Source organism: Thermobia domestica, chromosome 1, assembly GCF_964235325.1.
Source record: "Thermobia domestica chromosome 1, izTheDome1.hap1.1, whole genome shotgun sequence".
In the NCBI taxonomy this organism is placed as follows: Eukaryota; Metazoa; Arthropoda; class Insecta; order Zygentoma; family Lepismatidae; genus Thermobia; species Thermobia domestica.
In genome coordinates this window covers 69,594,822-69,613,957 of record NC_137454.1, presented here as the reverse complement: position 1 = coordinate 69,613,957, position 19,136 = coordinate 69,594,822, and the positions used below count along the sequence as shown (strand labels likewise).

The 19,136-nt window shown below is 39.1% G+C and overlaps 1 protein-coding gene across 1 annotated transcript in view; it reads right to left on the bottom strand.

Annotated features, from left to right (window-relative positions):
* The window catches only part of LOC145685811 (hydrocephalus-inducing protein-like), a 461,224-nt gene that overhangs the window by 317,817 nt on the left and 124,271 nt on the right, over window positions 1–19,136 (bottom strand). Inside the window, exon 14 of the mRNA XM_081758381.1 lies at window positions 11,326–11,531. Coding sequence (XP_081614507.1) covers window positions 11,326–11,531 — 206 coding nt within the window. The remainder of the gene's footprint in view (window positions 1–11,325; window positions 11,532–19,136) is intronic.

Below are 19,136 nucleotides of genomic sequence, written 5' to 3'. Positions count from 1 at the left end.
ATAAAGTACAATGGTCAACTGTTCATGAGAACCAGTGACATGGAATCCCTTAAAATTTTTCATCGTTTATTGATTTTGACCTTCATAACCATGAGGCTGGTGCATAAAAGAAAGAAAAAAAAACACTAGAGGAAGGAGGCACTAGTAAACACACACACAAGAAAAAAAATCACTAAAACTGCTGGGTCCGTGTAGATGTCGAGCGTGATCCCAATAGTGTATCCGGAAAGGCTGGAACTCGGGAAATCCTGATCGTGGTGGTGCAGCACGTCGAGAGTCAAGGGCTATCTCCTGGAAGTCTGCTATCTGGAAGGCTTGATCCTTGAGCCAAAATGGACAGCATCTTGTGGTCTGGAAGTCGAGAGGTCCATCATCCAGAAAAAAAACTGTAACTGGTAGGCATCATCCATGGAAACGGGTAGCAAGATGATGGGTAGCCCAGGTGCGTTTGTGAAAATAGGCCGGATGCGGAAAAGAAATTACATGACAGGAGGCACTGAATTACTTGTTAATCACCATTGTGAAAACGTTTGTTTTTAAAAAAAAAGACTAAAAGAAAGAAGAAAAGGGAGAAGAGAAAATTAGGAAGAAGTGTAATGCTATTGCAAAAGTAACGTACAAGGAACAAAATGGATAACTAAAAAATACGTATAATGGCGTACTGAAAAGAAGAAGGCACCTGATCAATCTTTAGGGAGATGCGGATATTCCGGGGTGTGTGAAAAGGCGAGACCCTTATGTTTTTATTATTATTATTATTATGATGATCATGTTTACTATTACTGTATGTGGTGTGGACGGAAGTATGGTCGTGGATAGCGAAAGATTCCGTTATAGTAGAAGTATAGAAATGAAGAGTGAATTTGCCATTAAGTAGGACAAAATATATATATATATTAGTGAGACGTAGTTTTATTCCTGGCCAAGATACCGTAAGTTGACCTGGAAGACAAATGATTCGGGAGAAAACTGCGTGAGGTTGCCAGTTATGAGCAAAAGGAGCTTGTATACGGGTGGTGAGAAAAAAATGGAGACGCGAGTGGCAGTGGCAATTTAATGTGTGCCGTTCGCGAATGTGTGGTGGTGGTTTTGTGTTTTATTATCATCATAATGAGAGGATTTGTTAAGATATGTGGAACGAGGAATGAAAATGGCGGAGGACAGAGTACGAGGTAAGTACCAAAAAAATTGTGTATGGATGAGAGAAAGCATTTCGTCCTAGCGACCTTAGTGATATCATGTGGGGTCGGACCAGCCGTTCCCAAAAAAGGACGCAAGAAGGAAATGAGATGGAGAGTCTTTCCTTGCGCGCCTAGGAAAGAAAATGACGAGAATAATGAATGATGCCGGTATATTGCTTATGGGGAGAAGGGAAAGCGTAGAGGTTGTTATGAGCGTAACTAGGAGTCGTTGCACGGGAGAAATGGTGTGTGTACAGCGGGTTGCCTAAAACAGGAGACGAAGCATATGCAATAATAATGAACTACCGGAAGAAAAAAAATTCCGCACGGGAGAAATATTGCCTGTAATGTGTGTTGCCTACCTGTATCTGTAATTATGGCATAACGAGAGACAAAGTCGGAAGTTTTGCCAGTGTGGTACTACAGAAAGGGATCATGTTTCACTAGGAACGTTAAATTAGATAATCAAAACATAACGTGAAATGTAATTGGTAGTTGGGTTTTGAAGTAATGTGTGGTCGGATCCTATTTAGAGGTACTGAGGAAGCGCTTGTACTTATACTCAAATTCTGGGTCTGGGTTTGTAGGTGGGATGTACAGTTTCAAACGGGTCTTAGCAATGACCGTTGGCTTCCCATCAATATCTAGAAGATACTCATCAGCCGAGACATTCGAAATCACTTTGTAGGGTCCCTTATAAAGACGGGATAATGGCTTACAAGTGTTAGGTTTTGTTGAGGTATCTAAGACCATAACTAAACTGTCAGGGAAGAACTGTGTTGGATTTTTGACCTTCTCAATGCGCTTCTTCAGATCAGTGAAAACTTGGTGTTTTCGAAATTCAACGAGGTCCCTCATTTCTTTGAGTGCAAGTAGGCGATCATTAGTATTCAAAGTTTCTTGTTGAACATGTAGCAAATTGTCTAATGGTAAAGTGGGATGAACGCCATAGAGGAGAAAATGAGGAGATAGACCAATGGAAGTTAAGGGTGATTTATTCAGAGCCGCAGTGGCATGCGCAAGGAAGCGAGGCCAAAATTTCTGGTTGTCTTGGCACAGAAATTTGAGACTCGTTTGCAAGGAGCCTAATCTTTGTTCGACTGTGCCTAGAGAACGATGTTGATAGGGTAGGCCGTACTTAACTGTTATGTTAAGAGACTTGAGGAAGTTTAACGATACTGTAGACCGGTGTGAACTCTGAAGATCTAAGTAGATTGTGCGAGGAGTATTATATGGAAGAATGATATGGTTTGTGATGAAATTGATGAAGTTGTCGCTGTTTGGAGTTGTTATGGGATGAGTAATGGTGAATCCAGTACAGTGATCCGTAGCTGCATAAAAGTATTGAAAACCTTCGGGATCGCTGGGTATTAGTTTGCCTGCTAGGTCCAAAGAAAATGTTTCAAATAGGCCTGACTGAGGAAAACGCTGAATTGTGGGGTTATTAGGCATGTAATTGCGTTTAAAGATGGCGCAGCCTTTACATGATTTAAGTTTCTGAGCTAGCCATGATTTTAGGCGCGGAAAGAAATACTTGTATCGCAACATCCAATACATCTTGGTGAAACCTATATGAGTCATTGAGTCATGATACTCATCGAATAAAGCTGGTTTAAGACTGTCGGGTACGCAGAGCAGTAATCGAGAGTTAGGTACTCGGTACAGTTTTTTGTAAAGTATGCCTTTCTGAATAACGTATTGTTTGTTGAGACGTTGGAATGAAGGATCTGTCTCGTCTCGTTTGTTGAGAGTCTCGATAATTTTGGAGAAGAATTTATCTTCACCCTGTAGGCGAGATAGGTCCAAGTTGTTATCGATAGTTAGAAGTACAGAATCAGGCACAACTTCATTGTCCATGTCTATCGTGTCTTGCGTAAGAGGAGCAGGATTCCTACTAAGATAATCAGCTATGGGGTTCTGATGGCTTTTTGCATGTTTGATTGTAAAGTCAAATGTATTAATGTAGCTTAACCATCTCAAAATTTTTGGGGATGGAACAATTGTTTTCCGAACAGCAAGAAGAGAAATATTGTCAGTAACTAGGGTGAAATGGTGGCCTAACAAATATTTTTCTAATTTCCGGAGAGAAAAGTACACTGCATATAATTCTTGATGGAAGATTGGAAGGGGGGAAACGGTTTTGGGATGTCTCGAAGAGACATAGCAAACAGGTTGCACAATGTTAGTAGTGAGATCTTTCTGTAATAACACCGCCCCGACGCCTACTGATGCGGCGTCTGTCATGAGAATGTGGTGTGTATTGCGGGTGGAATATAGCGCAAGTACGGGGGGTGAGGTTAGAAGTTTCTGCATTGTTTCAAACGCTTGAACGCGCTCAGGAGTCCAGATGAGCTTTTTAGGATTGTTTGACAGAGCCTGATAAAGGGGTGCAAGAATGATGGAAAATTTTTTGAAAAAACGTCGGAAAAAATTTGCACTGGCTAACCAGCTTTTGAGGCTTTTGAGAGTGGCCGGTCTGGGTGCCTGAGCTAAAGCTGAAATCTTATCAGGGTCAGGTTGTAGAGTGTGATTGTCAATAATATGGCCTAAACATTTAATTCTTTTTGATCCGAAAACTGATTTTTTAATGTTAAAGAGCAGAGAATGTTTGGCGGCTTGCTGAAAGAAGGCACGAAGCACAATCATCATCTGATCGAATGAATCTGCGTGGACATACATGTCGTCAACGAATGATGTAATATTGTTGGGGAAGATGTCCCTATAAATAGTTTGAAGAGCTTGTTGAAGTAAAATGGAGGCATTTTTGAAACCCTGAGGAACAGATGTCAATTGAAGATGATTGAAGGGGAGAGAAAGACCCTTAATGGAGAACGCAGTGGCCGGTCTGTCCTTGGGATCTAAGTCTAATTGATAGAAACTGGAGTGTAAATCAAAGGAGTTGAACCAAACTGAGTCAGAAAGAGACTCTAGAACGTCCTGTATATCTTCTAAAGGAGAAGCTATTGTTCTGGAACGGGAATTGAGGCCCCTGAGATCAAAAACGGCCCTTAGCTCTGTTTTGGAATTTGGTTTTAAAACAAATAATATGTTATTTCTATACTGAGAATCTGATTGTTCAAACACTCCTTGATTAATGAGGCGCAGGACGAGTTCTCTTGCTCGCGGTCTAAGTCTGTGTGGAATGACGAATTGGGGGGACTGAAAGGGAACGTCTGATTCTAAGTCTAACGTGGCCGAAAAGGTGGGTATTTTTGTAAAATCATTGTCGTGCCATTGAAAAAGAAAAGCATATTCAGAAAGTAGCGCCTTCATTTGAGCAGTTTGATGTTCGTTCATGTCAGGAGAAAAGTGAAATTTGTTAATGTCAATGAGATGACCGATTTCTTTAAGGCGTTGTGATTTGTGTCGTGAAGCGTCCTCGTCCGTGGGAAAATGAACCTGTCTAATGGTGTAAGCGTTAGTGTTTTGTTCCGGTGGTGAAAATATGGAACCAATAACAATGGGAGCATTGGCCTTTATAATCTGGGGACGAGACGAGACGTTTGCAAGTGGCAAAACAAGGTTATCTATGGAAACAACGGTATGCGTCATATAGCAGTTACTTAAGTTTCGTAAGATAGGAGTATGTAGCCGGAAGGATGTATTTGGAAAGTGACCGTTAACCTTGAGAGGAACTGCTTTAGCTGAACGGGGTGGTATGACAAGTCTCCTACGTGCTTGAAAAACAATGTGAGGAGTGGGATGTTTTTTGAAAAAGTGAAATGTGTTTGTATTAACGCTGTGTATTGCATTATCGGCTGGAGGCATGCGACCTAGATGACGTAATGATAGGATGCCTTTGTCAAAATCAAGGGTTGCTTGATGGTCTTGAAGAAATTTACTGGAAAGGATAGCAGGAAAGTTTTTGAAAGGAACCAAACGAAAAAGTACAGAGTATTGATGACCATTAAAATGCAAGTTGAGGATGGTAGCACGGGAGAGATGTACCGGAGATGATGAAAGACCATTTAGAACCGTGTGAAGCTTAAAAGTACGAACCGAAGGGTCGAGTTGGTCGACTGGAAAGAGACTGACTTCAGCACCAGAGTCAAGGCAAAAGAAAACATCCTTGGTCATGCAACGGGCTTTTACGTAAGGTAATTTGCCTTTGAAATGAAACGGTAATTGGAGGTAATCTGAGGAAGAGGGAGGGGAAGAAGGGGATGAGGGAGAATTAAGCGCGAGGAGACTGGTGCGCTCTCGCGCTAATTTTGGGCGTTTTTTGGTTTATTGGTACGAGAGTTTGTGGAGACAGGGGAAGGGGAGGGGAGTGAGGGTAGGTGGGTAGGGGTAGGATATTGAAAAAAGGGATGATAGAATGGATATGGGGGAATGGGTATGGTTGGCTGTTGTGTAGTATAGACGTTTTGGGGTTGGGAAGAATGCTTATTAAAACGCTTATTGTTCTTGCCTTTACGAGAGCCGTTATTGTGATCATTTCGTGGAGTGTTACGGGTTGGGGGAGACTGAGGGACAGTTTGACAATGAGAGGAGGCGGTACATTGACAACAATGATATGGGTGTGTGGAGCAATGAGTACACGAGGTAGAAGAAGAAGAGGTCGGATTGGTGGAATGAGAATGTTGGAGACAGGAGGACGGCGGATGGGGTGAGAGGGACCGTGGAAAGGGAAGGGATTTATGGTTAGGAGAGAGGGTGTTGTGATTGTGAGGACTAGGAGAACGAGAACGGGTAGGAGCGAAATGAACAGTGGTAGGTTGAGAATTTGAAAGGGTGTTGAGATGAAGCTGTAACTGTGAAACTTGATGAGTTAGTTCTTGAATGGCGCTAGAAGTTGGGACATCTGAAGTTTGGCGTGAAAAGGAAGAGTCGGTTTCTCGCTTTTGGGCCATGAGCTGAGTGCGTTCTAAGGTTGTAACCTCATCAATAAATGTGGCATAGTCAGATATGGTGCGAGTACCAAACCAACGTATGTTCTCGGGTGTCATACTCGACACGCATTCTAAAAGAAACTCCTGAAAATCTAATTGCGTGTATGCCTGATCTGCCACAAATTTCTTTGCGAAAACGTAATGAGAAAGTGGTTCATTAGGGAGTTGAACTCGAGCCCTATACTGATGAATGCGAGATCGTGGAACCTGTTCGTCGCCAAATTGTTTTAGGAATTTTTGTTGGACGGTTGACCAGGGAAGGGTAGACAGATTTTGGGTGGAGAACCAATGTTGAGCGGGTCCAGAAAGGGACTTTTCGAAAATCTTTATGCATTTTGAGTCATCCCAGTTATTGACCAGTGCGATCTTCAAAAAATTTTGTAAAAATAAATCCGCGCGTTGTTCCTTGGACGCACTGTATATATCGGGAATGATGGAAGAAATACCTGCCATATTGTTTGAATTTTGAGCTTGAGGTGTGTTTAAGGGAATGAAAGAAGCCTGACTGCGAGTCGTGGGCATGACAAGAGAATGTGAGAAATGAAATGACCACAATGGAGTTAACAAAGCAAAAAAGTGCCTTATATGTGTGAAAAGAGGAACACAAACACTAAGAACCACACGAGAGAGATTCCTCTGGGGGAGCCATAATATGTTACTAATAATATGATACTAAATGTAGCAACAATCAATTGTCACGTTAAGTAATCAGAATTCTAATAAAATGACAAGTGTCATATATTTGTGGTATTTATTAAAACCGTCACCATAAATGCAAACGATATAGATACAAACGATATTTACAAAATCATAATGTGAAATATAGGTAGTACAATGGTAGGGGTCTATCAAGGAGAAATCCCTGATACTCTCGTGTGTTTATAATGTCCGTAGTCCTCCCCTCACGACATTTATGTCATGCAAAAGTTCATCAGCGCAAAGCTTATACTCACAAACACAGGCCTTCCATCACCGCTGTCAGTCCTGGGTGGTTCCTCTGGATGCAGAATGAATGTACCATACCACACTCTTAGCAGGTGTAGGTCGAAAGATAATAATTTTTAAAAATGCCTGGTTTTATAGTATCACAAAAACTGTTTTTAGCAAGGCACTGTTTATGCTGGAAAATATGTTTTTTCAATTTAAAATAGACACCTTGAAAGATTTTAACTTATATGTTTTTACACCATCACCTTGAATAAGCTTGATATTATCACTTTGAAGGTTTTTATATTTTGAAGCCACCGAAAAATCCGTTTGCGTAGGACGTGTTGTTTTTCGTGGTTGTATCGTATTGTTAATCTTGATCTTAAATAGAATATTTACAAGGAGAAATCACGAAGTAGAAATCACGAAGTATATGAGTGTTTAATAATTTTAAACTTTTCATCGTTTATTGATTTTGGGAATATAATACTAGACAGACGGCTGGAAAATAAGATAGAGATGTTGAAGGAAGATCAATTCGGATTCCGGAAAGGAAAAGGCACCAGAGTTGCCATTGGGTTGATGAGGATTATCTCAGAACAAGTTCTGGACGTAAAGGAAGAGTTGTATTTGTGCTTCATAGACTGGCAAAAAGCTTTCGATCGGGTCAATTGGACGAAACTTTTGCAAATACTTAAAGAAATTGGGGTCAACTGGAGATACCGACGGCTCATTCGTAACCTGTACATAGGACAACGAGTCAAAATGCTTAATGAAGGAGAAACCAATAGTGTGGAGATTGGAAGAGGAGTCAGACAAAGATGTAGTATGACGCCCCAATCATTCAATATTTACAGTGAATGGTTAATGAAGGAAGCATTAATGGGAATTGGAGATTTCAAGATTGGAGGGCAGATCATTAAGAAAATCAGGTATGCAGATGATACGTTATTATAGCTAGAACCGAAGAAGGACTACAGGAGATGATTGACAAAATAGTTAACACTGAAAAACTATATGGAATGGAAATCAACATCGAAAAATCGAAAGTTATGAGAATATCCCGTGAAGATGCGCCCTTACGGGTTAGAGTAGAACAAAGAGTACTTGAAGAGGTAGTCCATTTCAAATATCTATGAAGTAAAGACGCATACTGCGCCAATGAAATCAGGTAGAGAATTGCCATAGCTAAAGAAGCATTCAACAAGAAAAGGTCACTCTTAACTAGCACCCTTAATATTGGATTAAGGAAGAAATTGGTCAAGTGCTATATATGGAGCATTGGTCTTTATGGTTCAGAGACTTAGACATTACGGAAGTTAGAGAAGAAATATTTAGAGAGCTTCGAAATGAGGATGGAGAAGATAAAATGGACATGAAGAATAACAAACGAAGACGTTTTAAAACGGATAGGAGAGAAGAGGATGCTTCTAGCCACCATCCTTTGTAGAAAGGCCAATTGGATTGGATACATCTTGCGAAGAAATTCCCAGAAATTCTTCAAATTCCCATTCAGAAGAAGAACCCAACTGATCGATGACTTGAAAATTAGAAGAAAATATTGGGAGTTAAAAGAGGAACCTGAAAATCGAGAAACATTTACAGGCCTAAACTGAAAATTAAGAAGAAGAGAAAAAGAAACCTCAGTTCCAGGACCTGCCGAAGGCAGAATACTTAATAATAAATACACAAAATTGTTTGCATTTTGTAGGTTATTCCGAAAAATCTTCAGACCTAAAAGAGAAATCTTATATGTACCACTGCTTGTGTTTAAATTGTGTTACTCATTGTCTGATTTTGAACGTCTATGTTGGAAAGAGACATGAAAGGACGAAATTGTTTTATAGGCCTAAGGGGCCCTAGAAATAACTTTTGCGGGAAGAACCTGATTTAGCATTTCTTTGTCAAAATCAAACTTGTGTTAATGTTATTTTCGAAGCTCATGAAGTTTATCCTGTTTCAACTTTCATGTTTAGGTACATATCTTAGTTGTGTCTTGTGCTTATTTAATAAAAAATGCTATTAATTATTAAAATTGGAACTTTGTCCAGTACCCACCCGCAGTCAATTAGTTATAATTTCGTCATTTTTCGTTTAATATTCAAGGAGACTATAAATGTTGAAGAAATTCAAGATTTCAAGAATTTTTGTCCATTATAAATTTCTACTCTTTTTATTATCATTTAGGTGAGAGCGCCTAAATATTGTTTGCTTACACTTAAGAAATATCTAGAACCGGCTCTGACTGTCTCACACAATTAGTGAAGAGTTGGTTCTTCCAGTTGCCAAAGTAATGACACGCCTAATGTTTTGGAAAAAAATTATCAAACGAGTTATCTTCAATTTCATTACCTAACAACACCATCAAAAGAAGAATCGAAAAAATGGCTGAAAATTTACAGGACATGTTAATAGCACGAGTGATGGCCAGTGAATACTTCACTTTGCAACTGGACGAAAGTACGGACGTTTTTGATAAACCAAATTTATTAGTTTTTGTCAGATATGAACACGACAGTACCATACAAGAAGACCTTTCGTTCTCTAAACAACTTCCACTTCACACAACGGCAAAAGCTATGCTCGAAATTCCTAATTCTTTTATGGTGGAGAATCACACGAATAGTCATATTGTGTTCGCATTAGCACAGACGGTGCTCGAGTAATGACTGGCAAACAGAAAGGATTGATAGTACGCATTCAATCAGCTGCTCCTTTAGCGAAATGGACCCATTGTAGTATCCAGTGGCGTATTTAGGGGGGCTTCCGGGCTTAAGCCCCTCCGAAATCTATCTTATTATAGTAAAGTATATGAAATATCTTGCAGAATTTTCACATTTTCAGGCAAAGCTCCCCCCGAAAGTTAACAAATCCCTCCCCGCAACAAAATCGTAAATACGCCACTGGTAGTATCCATAAAGAAGCATTAGCCTCACGTGGAACAAGCTCTTTGGGACATAGGCCTACACCTCGTCTAAAACCATTCAAGTAAACTCCTCAGATGTATTTACCTCAGAAGATAGAACGATTGGTGTAACGGAAAGAAGACTCCCATAATATGGAGATGTGAATATTAGTATGGCATATGACGAAGGACAGTGGAAAGAAAACGAATTGTTTAATGTAGTCTTATTTAACATGAAGTAGGCATATGTTCTACTTCTTAGAAGGAGGATTCGTATAATTTCAAATTCATCTCATTAACAGGTAGAAACATTTGAGATCAGAACGTAATATTTATTCCATGCTAACTTAACATAGTTCTACTAGATTTATTCTCCTGTACATAATAAACTGAGTTATTTAGCTAATAAGTAATACATTCTATAATGTATTTTTGTTATTGTTACCTATAATTTGCATTAACAATAACCTAAATCTGGTGGTACACACGAATGAAAAAGTGTTGTAATAGAGGTTCTGTCACTGTACTTACATATGACAGCCTTAGCACCATCGGTGCCGAGTTTTCAAAATTCCATTGGGATGCTAATATTAACATTATGATCAGTTTATTTCTCTCTTTCTCTGTATGTGTGTGCACGCGTGCTTGTGCCTGTTTGTGCGTGCACATATATAAAGGCGGACCAATAAAGCCTACATGAAATGAAATTAAATATTTCAGTTTTACGTCACACGGTTATGCCAGCTAGGCTAACGGAGACAGTGATGATGAGGAACGAACCCAACGGTGTAATGAATAAAGTGGGAGGAAACGGGAGAACTCTGAGAAAACCCACGAACACATTGTTTGTCTACCGCAAAGCTCACTTGGGGCGAACTAGGATCGATCCAGGCACTCCATGCATGAGAGATGAACGCTCTGCCATTGAGCCACGATGCCCTCAATAAAGCCTGAAGTCTGAGTGCTGCATAGTCCACAAGCAGAAGTAGATTTTGGGGTGGTCAATGGGGCAACCGCCCCAGGCCCAGCGCTATACAATTTTTACCCTGACTCTGCAGGGTCTTATTGGTACTAGGACCCGCGCGAAACTAACGCCGCCTCTGCAAAGTCAAGTCTCCTGGGACTGAGCTTCACAGGCAAGTTTCTGGGGAAATGCTCCCGTGAAGACTAAAACCTTGATGATGTATGTCTTTTTGTTCCCACGCAAATGGTGTCACTGCATAGTGCATGGTAGCCCTACAGATTTGATAAAATGTAGGCCTACTGATTCGATGAAAAAGTTGGAACTGTTACATGAAGATTGGTTTTAAAGAATTAACAAAGTAAAATTAAAAACCAGATATATATAAGACGAATATAGGTAGGATGCATCAAATCGTTCAGATAAACGTATCTACGTATACCTAGGTATATTGCTTACTTCTTTCTGTTTCTTGTGCATCATCATCTTCTCAAGTTTTCTCTTCATATATTCCTCCTTCCTCTGCTGCGACTTTACTTTACGTATTTTCAGTGTAATCGAATCATACAATGCTTTGTCCATGTCACATAAATTATCGTAGTCCTCATCTGTGATTCCTTGAAGCCATTTTTCTTTTGCTTCGGCTTCAGCAGTTTTGGCAGCATCTGAATTAAGAAGATTTGAAACTTTCAGATTCGCAAAACAAATAAGAAGTATCAACAAAAAATGAAATACTATATTATTAACTCTATTGCTTCATTTTCGCAATGCTCCGTTTTAATTTCCTTGAGCTAATTCTAAGAGAAATAATTATATAATTGCATTTTATTAGCCTTATAAAATTACTCTTGCACTAAATTATGGTAAACCACAATTTGATTATTCTGTAATTCACAATAAGATACCACTTTACCTTCAATGAAATAATAATAATAATAATAATAATAATAATAATAATAATAATAATAATAATAATAATAATAATAATAATAATATCTAGACATTTTATTTGTATCATCCAGTGGTATCATTCAACCGGTTTGCCTGAACCAGTTGTTAAAATATCTCATGTTGCCGGAACCGGTTGCTAAAAGTGTTCTTTAGCTCTAGATGCAGTATTTACAAAGAAAACATTAATTCTCCAGTACTATTTTTGAAACAATAAACAAAATATCAAATAAAGATACTACTGTATATGGCTTAATCCTACTCACTTTTACTAAGTCATAATAATATTACTAGTAAGTCAATTTACTATATTGATCATAGAACCGGTTGTCAAATACTAATCGCATAACTAGTTGTTAAATGATTTGAATATATTCATCTTACGTAAGGTAAAAGTATACAACTATTAGAGGAAACGTATGTTTTACTGATCTTAAAAAGAATTTTCTGTGGAAACACAATTGTCTCATTTTAGAATAAAATAAAACATATTTCACAAATCACAATTTAAAATCCGCATTTTAAAGTTTTTGTTTTCTTAAAAATAACTTTCGGCTTCTATATGAGACCATTCATGAATCATATTGTTTCAAATTCTGGTTAATAATAGATAGTCCACTCATCTGTTATACACAAAGTATTATACAGGGTGGTAATGAACCATACCGACAAACTGTAAGAGGTGATTCCTCACATCAAAATATGAGAAAAAGTTTATATGGACCTTGGCGAAAAGTGCATAGTTTCAGAGCTAGGACTGTCCAAAATCGCGAAAAAACCAAATTTCAATAGGCCCTATTTCGAATTCCAGAAACTGTGGATGCTAGTTCTTATCAGCGTAAAGGCAGCCACGCATACACAATTCAAAAGTGCATATTTTATCAATTACCAATAGATATAGAGGGTATTCCCTACAGGGTGTAATCCTCAGGTATGTTCTCAATAGACTATTTTTTTTTTAAAGATATATCCTGATTTCAAGGATGGTCCAAATTGGGCAGAAGGTAAGCCTTGAGAACAATGGACATCCAATGCTTCGGAGAGAAGTTGGAAGTATTAGGAACCGGGAGCTCCATGTTTTTTTATGTTCGAAGTAACGTGTGATGCGACGTATTTCGTCACGGTATATTTCACATTTTCTTCACTTAGTAGCGTGAAAGGAAACATCGCAGTATGTGTTTTCCCGAGTACAAGAGACCTTGCTGCTGACGATCCTTAACACTTCCGACATCGTATCAACGATTCCGTGTTCACTGCTGTCAAGGCTTATCATTTGCCTACTTTGGACCAATCATAAAATCAGAGCATATCTAAAAATTCAGTTGATGGCATGTCTGAGAATTTCACCCTGCATGGAATACTTTGTACAGCCACTGAATATTAATGAAATATGAAGTTTTAGATTGCTTATGCGTGACCACCTTTACACTGATAAGAACCACCATCCACAGTCTTTCGAATTCAAAATAGGGCCTCTTGAAATTTGGATTTTTCGCGATTTTGGACAGCCCTAGCTCTGAAACTATGCACTTTTCGCTAGGTCCATATGAACTTTTTCTCTTATTCGTGGGAGGAAAGGGAAGACCATGGACGCCATACACCAAAGCTAAGCGCTCTACCACTGAGCCACCGTGCCCTTTTCATGTTTTCAAATATGTAAAAGTATTGGGAACATCCTTCTTTGAGGGTGAAATATTTCTATAGATCCCCTCACCTGAGGAATGTAACGCTCTACCCATTAGGAATTTGGTCATTTCAATGTTAGCACGTAATTATATTAAAATTTTGACATTTTTAAGTTATCATTATTGGTTTGTTTTTAAAAGTGTAGTTTTCCATTTGTACAGGGTGGTCCAGATTCGGTTTCCCTATTTCATGTTGAAATAAAACACAAAGAGTGCGGCCAATAAAGCGTTATCCTTTAGCCCCATTTTCAGCTCCCCATAAATTTGCTCGAACTTGAGTGCAAGCGATAGCGTCTATGCATAGAACACAACTCTGAAGGAACGAGAATGGTCAGATGCACCGTTCCTCCGTTATCGCGTTCCAAAGTGTGGGATGCCACGAGATGGCGCCAGTATCGAGGCGCAGCTGCGAGATCGCCTTTCAACGCCTCGAGAGTGTTTGTATAAGGTGTGAAGCTATCACGTTATAGTGGTCACAGATATAACTCCGTATCGTATTAAACTCGTTGATGAAGCTCGTTGTTGCGAGTCTGGAGCATGTACAGTAGGATGTTGTTCACACATGAACAGCATTTTTTTTTGTACTTCTCTTACGGCCACAACTATGAGTTTCCAACTCAATCTCGCTCTACAGGATTCTATCAATGCCTTTGTTGATTGGTGCTCTCACTGGAGACTAAAAATAAACGCTGGAAAAACTCAAGCAATTCTCTTTCTTGCTCCGAAGCATCGTTCCCGTGTCCACAGAAATCCAAGACTTCTGCACCTCACAGTGCAAGATGTATTGCTCAACCCTACTCGCAGTGTCAAATATCTTGGAGTCACTTTCGATCAGCATCTAACCTGGACAGCACACCTAAAAGATATCTCCAAGAAGGCTTACTCTCGCCTCAATCTCCTGAAACGTCTTGCTGGAACTACTTGGGGACTCAATGCTCATACAATTCTCAACACATACAAGGTCTTTCTCCGTCCTATTCTCACGTACGGATTTACGGCTTGGATATCTGCTCCGATCCTCTACTATGAGAAATTACGCATCCTGGAACGTCATGCTTTGCGAATCGCTTTCCGTATCAAATTACCAAGTCCCACTCAAGATCTTTATGACAGACTTACGTTTCCACACATCTTGTATCATTTAGAAACACTCCGGACCAAATACATCACCCAGCGCCTGCACAGCAATCATCCACTTCTCCAGAAAACGTTTGAAGACCACGCCCGAAGCATCTCCCCTACTGCTGCTCTTTTCCCGCCGCTCTCATTACTGTTTACTCTATACCGTTACACTCTACCTCCAGACCACCCTGACACCGCTTATTGCGAACCATACTCTACAGACGCTCATCTACCTCACATATGGCCATCATATGCACAGTAATACCTTCTGTACTAACAGGGCTCCTCTGTCTTCATTGATGCCTAGCGCCGCCCCTAGGCGAGAAGATAACCTGCATTTGTTCAACTAACAGAACCTATGTGTTGTAGTGAGTTTCGCACTTCATCTCATCTTCTCATCTCATATCATATTACAGTTATGTTTTTCCTTCACTGAAGCTTATGTATTTCCTTTACCTCATGATTATGGTTAAAGGCCATAATGACCATCACAATTGTACAATAAAGTTTATGTATCAACCCATATCCCAACCACGGCTTCCTGAACAGCACAATCTATTTTAAAAATCTCTTCCCCTACAGAGGGCGTAACCCTCTTCGGGTAGTAGCTAGCGTCGGCTAGCTGGCAAAAAAAAAAAAAAAAAAAACTATGAGTTTGATGGCTACTGCACCTCATTCTCATCTCATCCCATCCTAATTGAATGATTATGGTCAAAGGCCATAATGTCCTTGCAGCTCAAAGAAAGTCCCGCTGCTACAAATTGATGCTTTCCTCCACATTGTTTTTGATTTTTTTAAAAATTTTATATGGAAATAAAGAAATAAATAAAACCTGGGTTCTAACCATCCACCTTTTACCTATCTCTGTTCAGTTCTCCTTTCCTCCCTCATCCCTAAATAAAGAGTGTGACCCTTTGGGTGGGTGCTAGTCGTAAGCGGCTAGCAAAAAAAAAAAAAAAACTATGAGTTTGTTGTGCCCGGTCATCGATTGTCCAACGTTTCTCTTCGCATTGAAAATGCTTCCGATGATGAGGATGTTTCTGATTGAGTTTCATAAACTAAAGTGCCACATCAATCTCAACTTCGATGCTGGCGCCATCTCATGGTATCCCACACTTTTGAAACGCGATATCTCAGGAACGGTGCATCTGGCCACTCTCGTTCCTTCACAGTCGTGTTCACCGCATCGGAAGCTATCGATTGCAATCACGTTCGGGCAAATTTATGGGGAGACGAAATTGGGGCTAAAACTGGAAGCACTCTTTCCATAGATAAATGAATATAATTACATTTGATAAATACAATACCAACTTGATTTTTAGTTATGTTATTTTTTCACTACAACATCATCTAAGTGTCCCCTGAATGCAACTGCTCAGCCGTTCACGGAAATTGCCCATGGCTCGGTATAAGAGATCCGGAGGTATGGCGGAAATTACCTCCTCAATCTTGTGCTTCAGTTCTTCCAGTGCCTGCAACTGAACTCTATACACTTTGTCTTTTAAATGACCCCACAAGAAAAAAGTCAAGGGCAGACAAATCCGAAGATCTTGGGGATCATGGAACGTTCCCAAGTCTGGAAAACACTCTTCCAAGAAACATGATTCTGAGGCCTTGTCGTGTGAACCGTTGCACCAAACTTGTTGAAATCACACAGACTCCAGATTAACATTTTTCTGTCCTAGCTCTGGGAAGATAAAATTGTCAACATATATATATGTGTATCTTTCCGCTATCGCAGTAATAGGTTGCTCGCCTTCATCCTCGAAAAGTATGGCACGACAACACCCACAGCCCCCACATCACACCACACGACAAGTTTTTCACTGTGGAGAAGCTTTTCACGTAACTGATGTGGATTTTAAGGTGCCCAATATCTAAAGTTCTGTTTGTTCACATGTCCTTTCAAAAAGAAGTTCACTTCATTTGTCATGAGAATTGATTCAAGAATGTTTTGGTTCTGGTTAATCAATTCCAGTATGGCCTGGTAATACTGTGCTCCTATTCTTTTATCTGTCTCCGCTAATTCCTGCACCACTCTCCTTTTGTATGGGTGAAACTTGAGCGTATCATTCGTCCAACACTGCTCTTAGGATGATTTAATGTGAGGGAATGTCGCCGCGTTGAATGTCTGGGACTTGCAAGAATCTGCTTCTGCACGCGTTCTATGTTTTCGGGTGTACGGACTGTTCTCTTATTTGGGTGTGATTTGTCGCCTATATTACTACTCGTGCGCCATTGTTATAGCCTCAATCATTCTTGCAATTGCATTATACTTTCGTCCTTTCTATATTTATTTTCATTTCAAATTCTTTTTACATCTTTTGTTCATGTTCTCGGTTCAAGTTCAGGTTCAGCCTCTTCAATTGTTTTCTAATTTTTTGATTCAGATTCCACATCCAAGGCAATGTCATCTGGAAAGCAACAATACTAATGCTACCTATAATTTCGGATATTAATTCTCCAGTGTCAAAGCAACCTCTTCCGTAATCAAATCCTCCTTCATTATTTTTCTTGATGATAAATAATATCAGTGTAAGACAAAGTCTCTGTCGAACACTTCTTCGAATTGCACTATCTCTAATCATTTACTTTTCTATTCCAACTGTTAATAGTGGGCACATTTGTGTAAGATTCTTCAGTTTTCGATTTTTTCATTTCATCTGAGACTTCTCAAGTAGTGTCCTTAGGCAGATTACCCAGTTCACATAATCTTTCCTAAATCAACAAACGCCACATACACTTTTATTTCTTTGTCTACAAAAGCTTTTCTCTTTCACTCGATGAAAGTTTATCGAGTGCTTCTCTATTACTCTGTCTCCTAAATTAAATTTGTTCAACATTTTCATTTCTACGTCTGAAATTTGGATTAATTTCACATTTCACGCAGCAAAAATTTGTCTCTTTTGTCTTTGAGGGTGAATTTTTGCTGCGTGAAGTGTGAAACTAATATTCTGCTGGAAGAAAACACGTTTTAAGAATCCTGTATTCATAGTCTAATTCGAGCAAAACTGAAATAAAGCAAGCAAAGGATGTCTCTATAGAATGCATGATGATGATAGTTTGAAGGTCAGAATACATCAGCCACCGTAAATGGAAGGTAGCTCTTAGTGGTAATTTGAAGATTGCTGGACAATATAATTGTACTGTGTGTGACGGAGAATGGAAAGTACACCAAACCACCATGCTTGTCAGCAAAAATAAAAACACAAAAGGGAATGAAAAATAGCGCTAACAAAAACCACTCAATTAAATAACGATTTGTTTAATTTGAATTTTAGTTTAGCGACCCTTTCAGCAGCAAGGCTATATGGGACGTGGTCCTACACAGCTCCCACCGGGAATTGAACCCGGGATAAAATAAAGGTGAGAACAGAAAAATTCATATGAATTTTTTAACGTTTTATTATTATTATTATTATTATTATGAAAATAAAAATAAACGCAACATTTGACTCAGGGACAAGCAGGTCGGAATGATGGACGTCCACCTCAAACAGAGGACGTCCTTATACAATAGTCATCCTTGTACAAAACTCCAACCAACCACTCGCAAGTCTTTATGCAGTATACGCAACATAAGGGCAAGGAAATAACGTAAATAAATGGATGAAAAATTATGGACGAAGTCACTTTCTAAAGAGACAATAATTTTCAACTTGCTAACTACACTGAATTGGCACTATTGGTGTTTTTCAGGCTACACCATGAGGAGGTGGTGCCTTGCAGCCATTTAGACATGAGAGTGGCGTTTTTTTTTTTTAACTATTTCTTGGTCTTCCTCAGAAATGACACAATCGAAATAAAATAATAATAGTCATTACATTATATTGACTGATTGATGTTTTAATTAACTGTATTGTTACGGTTTTACAAATAACAAAATTATCAACATTTTGAACAATAGTGTTATATTTTGGTTTAAACAGCTATTTCTATAGAAACAACTTTACTCATACTGCGCCTTGAATGTGAAGAAAGTAATATGCAAAACCAACACGAACAGATTTTTAAAATATTTTAAGTAATTAATATTCTACTGTGCTCCACGAAACTAAATACTCTTTAATTTAATTCGCTTGCTAATGTTAATCGAGCTAACTCACAATGTGCTTGTTTGAATGGATTTTCAAGTCATTAAGGAAAAGCTCCTCCGACGATGATATTCCACCCATACAAGGGCCTGCTCGATTCCGTGACTTAGCAAAGAAACAGGTTCTCAAGAAAGATTTTCCACTGGAAATGATGATACACGATCAAAAGAAGGACAAATTTCCTGTTGGTTTGAACATTGACGAGAAGAAGAAGTTTGAGTTACATGATCCTTCAGAAAACCCTATTGATAGCATTCAGCAAAAGCAGTGTAATGAAGAAGATACAGTGCAGGAACAAAAACAGGAGACAGAGGCAAATTCATCTGAGGGAATTACAGAGATAAGTCCAGCAAAACCAGAATTAGAAGTGAACGATGAAAGTAATAATAAAGCTGCTGAAGAAAAAATTTAATATATCTAA